Source organism: Girardinichthys multiradiatus, chromosome 22 (genome assembly GCF_021462225.1).
Source record: "Girardinichthys multiradiatus isolate DD_20200921_A chromosome 22, DD_fGirMul_XY1, whole genome shotgun sequence".
Classification (NCBI taxonomy): Eukaryota; Metazoa; Chordata; class Actinopteri; order Cyprinodontiformes; family Goodeidae; genus Girardinichthys; species Girardinichthys multiradiatus.
Genome location: NC_061814.1, coordinates 6,722,952 through 6,731,366, shown reverse-complemented (window position 1 = coordinate 6,731,366; position 8,415 = coordinate 6,722,952). Strand labels below are relative to the sequence as shown.

The window sequence follows — 8,415 nt, the reverse complement described above, 5'->3', positions numbered from 1 at the left end:
TCAATGTGAGCGGGTGGCACAACACAACTTCAGCTGTCTGCTTCACAGCTTCTGCTGCTGCGATGCAGCTCTGCAGACCATTTGGAAATCCAGATGCCACAGAGTCAAATGTTTTAGAATAAAATGCTAAAGGTCTGTTTTTGGAGCCAAATGGTTGGGTTAATATAGCTTTCATTTAACCCTTACATGCATCTACACAAAGTGTGAAAGGCTGGCTATAATCCGGCAGAGCTAAGGTGACTGTTGTTTGAAGCAGATTTTTTAGCTCTGTGAATGCTACTTCTCCTTCCTTAGTCCATGTGATTTTGTCTTTTAATGTCATGTCTTTGCCATAGATCATAGATTGCAAGGGTTGTACAATGGCTGCATAGTCTGGTAGCCATTCTCTACAAAAATTACACAGTCCCAGAAAGGACATCATTTGTTGTTTAGTTCGTGGTTTTGAGGCTTCCTGTATGGCTGTTTTTCTACTACTTAGGAGGGAACGACCATGTTGTGATAACATATGTCCCAAATAAATCACTTTCTCCTTGCAAAACTGCAGTTTATCCCTAGAGGCTTTGTGCCCCGTCTGGTAGAGATGTTTCAGAACTGTTATGGTAGCTTCCTCACAGTGTTGTTGAGTGTCTGAAGCTATGAGAATATCATCTACATACATCCTTCTGTTTGCATTGTGAGATTTTACCATAATCTGCTGTCTGCATATAAACTCTTTGAATTCTTTCAAAGAGTAAGCGTAAGGCCTCCCTTAAATCTAGTGAATTATGTGCCAATATGTCACCATTATCATCGCATCCAGTGAAACCACCTGCTATTCTTCACCAGCGATGACCAAACAGCTGGGTAAAACACTGGAGCATCTCTCTGCCATTAAGATGAAAACTTCCTCTGAGTTCTGTAATAGCTTCTAGAAATTCTTCCACGCCTTCTTGTATCGATGGGATACCTTTTAAAGCAGCAGTTCTGTCTTCCTGTGTCCATGGCCTATACACTAGAATAGTTGGCGGCTGTCGGTGATTAGCGTCACCTACATTTGGATTTGCTACCTCAACTAGAGGGAATGTGTCTCCCTCTAAATTTATTTCAGATGGATGACATTTCTGTTCGTGAGCCATAAAGGCTTCGCCTGGGTATATGCTCGGAATTGTTTTCTTATATTTACTCCTAGTTTGCACTCCTGTGTCCCACCAGGAATTAGGAGACCAGGGCTCACTAGAAGAGCTCTGTTCTTCTGTTTTAGAAGGATTACTTAATTTTTCTTGCTTACTTATAGGAGTTGTAGGAACTGCTACAGCTCCTTCCATCTCTCCTCCAATTTGCTGTGCTCCAGCCTCCTGTCCTGCTTCCTGCACGGCAGGGGGCCAAACACCTTGCTGTCTGGATGCGACCACTGTTTCCTCATGTGGGCGCACCAAGACTGCAGCTGTCAGCTTCTCCTTCCGCTTCTCCTTCTTATCTTGCCTCTGAATGTTTCTTAATTTACTTTGTTCCAGCCATTTGTCTGAGAATTTATACTCGACCTTTCTCTGTTCCTTTTTAGTTGGTTTCTTGGTTTTCATTATTTCTAATTTTAAATCCCTTTGTAATTTTAAGATATTGTTAATATTTAGTTTACTCAAGAAACCATGTTTTTTATTCCATCTATGACAGATCATACCTGCTCCTTTTACATAATTCTCCATAAATTTTACATCTCCTTCTAAGTTAATTAGTTTACTTTGTTTCTTCCCCATTATGTTTAATTTTAGTTCACAATACTATAAATGTCCCAAATAGAAATTCACTGGCATGAAATTCAAGGAGAGGACATCAACACGCCCTTCTACTGCGACTAATTCGCAGCGGTGTTAATTTTCTGGGATTAAACCCGACCTTTATCTCCAAGAATCACCAATACGTCTTTCTATTCTGGGCAAAAGAAAACACAAGACCAGCAGAATCCTACTAAGATTCTTCCAAAATGCTTAGTCTTCCAAACACACAAAACAGCACAGTCACACAGTTAGTATTTTAACATATTTATGTCCCTTCAGTAATATGTATGGTCGACCTAGCTTAGTTTATGAGCTCTCTTTATTATTCAACACTTAATTTCATTCCCTTCCGGCGGAATGTTACCAACCAAATTATCCAGTTCACTTTACGGCGCCTAGTCGTCTCTGATCTCCTTGCGGTGAGATCCTACCTAAATTTATCACTATTTCTTTGCGGCGAAATAAAACCTTTCCAATGCAGTGTCCTTGCGGCGACACACTACCAAACGACTTTTAAGTACTTTTCTTCTTTCATTTATATAGCGCTTACTCGTATCTCATGTACTGTATTTTAAAACTGTCTCACCTCGGAGTTGACTTCTAGGTGACTCTGTCGGACCTCCAGAGTCACCCTGGCATCGATCAAGACAATAACCCACCGGCCAGATGCAAACGTCACACACCGGGACTTTCAGCCACCAGGCCTAGGTGCGGCTGTGCGGCAGCGCTTAACTCGACGTCAGGCTGTTCCTGGAGATCCGCCAGTCACTGCAAAGAAAGATAAAATCAGTTTAGTTCTTATAATCTCCGGCTCGAAGGACCAAATTAATGATAGGTATTATTTAGTCAACTCAGACGTAAGGAACGACACAGAGTCAGTTATACTTGCGGCAAGGGTAGGTCACACTCTGCAGTGCAAAACTACAAAGTATTAACACTCCTCCTTCTTTATTTATACATGCTTGGTCACACACAGTTCAACAAACATCATTCAGGGTGGGGGTGTGTGTGTGAGTGTGTGTGTGTGTGTGTGGGGTCAGACAGGTTAGGGTTCATCTGTCTTGATTATAAACAAACAGAGGAAGTGGGAAGTGGGGACCTGGTGAATAGCCCCCAGATGCTGCTAGTAAAATAATAAAAGAATAAAAGAATAAAAGCATAACTCATTCTTGTGACCATCTCCCTTCCTGTAACATGTAAGGAGGGAAAAGCACTTAGATGAGTGATAAACAATACAAAAAGTCATAAAAACCCTAACAGGCCCTGACTTTAACTGCGACCTCATGAGACATACAGAATTCCCATTAACTTTATGAGGACAAAGAAAGCCCACACCACTGCAGCCACCTGAATTCTGATGTCATGGACCAGGAGCTAATTCTTCCTATAAGCAGTGTTTGAGACAGATGGAAAGTCCTGCTGAGACCCAGAAGAGGAGCTAGAGCTTGCAGCAAGATCCACGAGGGCGAAGCTCATCCAACTCTTTCATTCAGATGACTGATGACAGTGGACAGGCTGTGTCCAACCTTTTTTTATTGAGATGAAGTCTCCCAAATTAATTTATTCTCATGCTCAGATAATCATGCAGTAGGTATCAAACTATAAGTTAGCCTGGTGTGATATAGTTGCAAGGTACTGGTGTCGAGCTTTGTCTTCTCAGTTAAAGGGAAAGTAGCTTATATGCTTTTATGTTCTCTGAGTTCTGGAGACAGGAGGTTTCTGAGAACAGAACCATAAAACACACATCAATTTTAAATGTATCGTCCTTTTTTAAAGTGCCCATTTCTAATACTATTTGTAATGTCAGCTCATCCTATGCTCTGTGTTTCAGAGGGAGCAGCCTTAAAGTTGGGCAGAGATGCTGTGCTGCTGGCACGTATCATGGAGTGGTGTGAAGTCAAAGACCACGCAGGAGTCCGAGGAGAAGCTAGTCGCCTGTTGGCAGCCCTAATCAGACACAGTCGCAGTCCTGTGAGCTTTCTTATTCTGACCGGACTTCGTCCTGCTGATAATACTGAGCTTTTCTAAGATGAATGATGGACTCTTTTCCTTTTTCTGACAGGAAGTTGTCCGTGCTGTGGCTAGAACAGACGGGGTTCGACACCTTATCTCTATGGCAACAAGTGAGCATGTCATCATGCAGAATGAAGCCCTGGTTGCCCTTGCAATAGCGTCTGCTATTGACATAGGTAAAGCTATTTCAGAGTTTATGAAATGCCTACAAACAAATACCCCAAGGTTCCCAGCACATCCTAATGTGACTAAAACTATACTTGATGTTTGAGTTTTGTACGTATGCACCTATCCTTTGATTGACCTGCAGTAGGACTAGGAGATTATGGGACATATCCCAAACACATTATTGTGGGCAGCTTGTTTGATTCTGTGATTTATTTGAACCACATTTTCCAGGGTGGAGTGTTTCCACAATAATACAAGTTCTATGGTTTTGCAAAAGAAAAATAACTTGATGCAAGGAATTTAATTTTTCTAACCCACACAAGGTTTAAATTATACATACAGGCTAAAATATATACATAAAACCTCTGTGGTATGTGATGAAATGTGTCTTTGCAAGCTGCACCTCAGCTACCTGCTTTCAGTAGCTGTGTATTAAGACCTGTATGTTTCAGCAGTCATCTCAGCAGAACATTTTAATTGGTTAGTTTCCGGTAGTGGACCTGGCTTTTCAACTGAGTCCACATGCTTTTTAATGGGGCTGAGGTGGAGACTTTGGCTAGACCCTTCCAAAAGCTTAATGTTGGCCTGTTTTATTTATTGCAAGGCCGGTTTTGATGTGTGTTTGGGACAATTGTCCTGTTAAGACACACTGTTACACCTAGGTTTTAAACATCTAGTTGCTGATTTGAAAGTGAAAATAAACAGTTTGGAGGTAGTCCTCTGTCTTTAGTACTCCACCCACTATGTGCAATGCACCAGTACCACTGGGGTCAAAAAAGACCCACAGCATGATGCAACTTTAGGCAGCACAATGGTTTTAGGTCTGAACCCTTACCTTGAGTCTTCTGGACATATTTCTTGTTATTGTGGCAAATAGCTCAGTCTTTGTCTTTCTGACAATAACATTTTTACAGAAAACATCTGGCTTGTCACTGTGGGCAGATGCATCAGTTTTCCAACATCCTCCAGTTTAGTATAGAATTAATCCTTATGGATTTATTGAGTTATTTCTGACCACCTCAGGAGCCAGAACTAAACTAAATGCCTTTACTCATGTTTTTGTTTTTGTGAATACCAGAGTCTATGAGGGATCCATTTAGTGAGGCAGAGCTTTTACCTACGCTGAAGAATATGTTGGACGATCCTGTTGGTGCAGTTGAGGTCAAGTTTAGTGCTATGGGTCTCATCTGCACCTTGGCTAACTCAGGTACGTGCTTGCTTTTACAACACTTTTCATATAAGTTATTTTATTATTTCCTATTATTACTACTTGTTTTTTTCACATCTACCTTGTTCTTCTTTGATTGCACATTTTTTCATAACTATCTGCACCCTACTTGTTACTGAGAGCTGCTGTAACAAGTTAATTTCTCTGTTGTGAGATCAATAAAGTTTATCTTATCTTATCCTATTTTTCAAAGCCAAATTTCAAACTGTTACCAAATGAGCACATGGATGCTTTGATTAATGAAATGGGAATTAATCTCCAAACAAATGTGGACCAGTTTAGCCTATCTCAGAGTTTTATGGCCACATTATTGCATCCTTCATCTTCCAATTCAAGGTTCAAAAGGATTTTAAAAACATCTGCGGTCACACAGGTGACTGAGACAGTGCAGGTTTTCATTTTTATTTAAATTGGTGAGCCTACAAAGCAGTTTTAAAGTTAATTTCTCTAAAGTACTTATAAAACAGTACTTTCATGTTAATTAAGTACATGAAAGTATTTATTTTACTAAATAAAACTGAACTGCTAAAAAGCCTTTGAACTTAGTAGGCTTAAGTGATTGCACTCAGTAAATTGCTGTTATGTTTACTGGCACAGCTGCTTATTCACTTACCTGTACAAAGGTAAGACATAAAATAATATTTTTCCAGGGTAGTACCACTGCAACTGTAAACTGAAAAGTTTTAGTAGGTAATATGGCAGAGCTGGTATTTTGACACAATTTAGCCAAATGTGCCAACTTTGGCAAATGTGTTTTTCACCTTATAAAAGGAATCTGGTCAAATAAAAGTGCTGAATTCCATTGTAAGACTCTTCAGCATATGGCATAGCCTTTGGTGATGACATTTATTCTGTGTATCATCAAAATGTACCATTTTGCACAGACTAAAACAAAATGGAAAGAAATTGTAAAAAATGTTATCCTTTTGTCTCCAGCTACAGGAATTTTATTGAAAAAAGAATAATCCATGATAAACTATACAAACCAATGTGCAAAAATTCAACGAAAAACTATGTATCAAAATTGAAAATGCACAAAAATGAATTATCAATGAAAAACTGTCCTCTAATGAATACACTGAGCACCTCAGAGCCATAGTAGAGCCATATATATATCCAAATATACACACACACCCTTAGGTGTGAATGTGTGTGTGCATGGTTGTTTGTCCTGTCTGTGCTGTCCTGTGATGGACTGGCGACCTGTCCAGGGTGTACCCCACCTCCTGCCCATAGACTGCTGGAAATATACTCGCAAATTATGTTACCGAAGAAGGCGCTACAAAGAAAAGCTATAGATTGTTGGAAACGTCAGGTTCTCTAGTTTCTAATAATACCTGACAAGGGGGATTGCTGCAAAAAGTAAGGTGTTTTCCGTAGCGTTATGTTTACAGAGTCATCCATTTCGAAACAACCTTTAAAAGTGATCTCGGCTGTTTAAATTCTTGTAATTGCTGTATTTAGAACCACCTAGGACTTAACCCACTCAAGACTGTGGAGATGATGGTGGACTTTTGGGAACACCATCCCCACATACACCCTTCACCATCCTCAACAATACTGTGTCTGCTGTGGACTGCAGCGAACAATCAAGTTTGGAGGTTGGCGCTATAGAGCACTGTCTGCTAAAACCAGCCGCCACAAACATAGTTCCTTCCCCCAGGCTGATTCTCTGATGAACACTTGAAAGTCAGAGTTCCAGAACAACACTATGCATACTCGGACTGATCTCACATTATATTCCATTGTAAAGTCAAGATATATACATTTATTATATATATATATATATATATATATATATATATATTTCTTTTTTTTAAGATATTTTTTCAGCAATAGTGGCCTTTATTTTTACTTTTTGATTGTAGGCAGACAGGAAAGAGGGGTAGAGAGAGGAGGAGACATTCGGCAAATGTCGCCGGGTCCGGGACTTGAACCCAGGACGGCCTCTTTGAGGACTGTAGCCTCTGTATATGGTCGCGCGCTTAACCCTTACACCATCAGCGCCGCACCCCATTTATTATATTTTATATATACCAAAGAAATAAAAAATAAATCCTTACTGAGAGCAAAGTGTACTAGAGTCAAATTCCTTGTTTGTCTGTACTAACCAAGAGCCCTCCTCTTGTGATGGAATTAGAAAAAAAAAGTTAGTGTTTGACGTGGTTTTAGCGGTGGAGAAAAACCAGTGTGTCAGCTGAACCCACCTGTGGGTCCGTCGGGCTTATGTTAAGCCACCTCTTAATTGTAGACTGTAAATGGCCATCTGAATAATTCCCTGGACAGCGCTGACCAGCTGTTAGCGTGCCCATATGGTCTAAAACTGTACATACAGTAAACAGTGTTACACCATGTATCTGTCGTGTAGAGATTCAACTCTGACTCATAACCACTCAACAAAACCCTACTTCAAAAAATTCAAACTCTTCTTCACAAATAATAGTTCAACATGTTCTGCATTATAAAGAGATGCTGCAGTTTTACACAAACCTGTCTGTAAAATATGATCATGTACTTATCGTTTCTTCTCTTACAGTTGGTCCTATACTTCTTTTTCTCTTCATTTTGTATCATTTTGTGCTGTAGGTGTGATGAAAGATGAGCTCAACTCTGTGAATATTAAAGAAAGTCTGAACAAACTGATGGACCACAGCAGCAGCAAACTGGCTACACAGGCCAGCTCCATATTGACCATTCTCAGCGACACCAGCTAAACCAGCAGCGACAAGAGGTTTCATCTGCTCTATGTGTGAAGATTTGATGTTAAGTCATCCAGACAGCACAGATATTACAAAATATCAAATTGGACTCTAAAGTGTCACTTATTTTGTAATATGTAATATATTCTAATTCTGGCATGATGTATGTTGTACAGGTGGGAGACGAGGACCAATTGTTATGCACATTTTTGCTTCCTGTTTTCCTAGCAATCTTCTGTTAGGTTCTTGAGATATGTTCTGATCCACATGCTGAGTCATTTTCTGACACGATGGAACATTGTATGAGAGGAAAGGAAGTGAATAGCTGAAAGGATGTGGCAATTTAGAGAACTTCAGGAACACATGATCATTTCTGTTTGTCTTTTGGTTTGTCCGTTTATCAGTAAAAGTCTAAAATCAAGTTTATGGTGTGTGGTAGTAAGGAATACTGATCCTCTATATGAATAATACATAAACATGTAAATAGTAAAATAAGTAAAGATAAATAAATGTGAGTGTGTGAAATAAAATAAATAAAAATATATAGATTTTA

General features: G+C 39.6%; 1 protein-coding gene across 2 annotated transcripts in view; it reads left to right on the top strand.

The window, feature by feature from the left end:
- The window catches only part of si:dkey-191g9.5 (rap1 GTPase-GDP dissociation stimulator 1), a 35,427-nt gene extending 27,012 nt beyond the window's left edge, over window positions 1–8,415 (top strand). For both annotated transcript variants that reach the window (XM_047350853.1, XM_047350854.1), the window contains 4 exons: window positions 3,586–3,725; window positions 3,817–3,943; window positions 5,014–5,142; window positions 7,750–8,415. In XM_047350853.1, coding sequence (XP_047206809.1) covers window positions 3,586–3,725; window positions 3,817–3,943; window positions 5,014–5,142; window positions 7,750–7,877 — 524 coding nt within the window. In that variant the 3' untranslated portion in view covers window positions 7,878–8,415. The remainder of the gene's footprint in view (window positions 1–3,585; window positions 3,726–3,816; window positions 3,944–5,013; window positions 5,143–7,749) is intronic.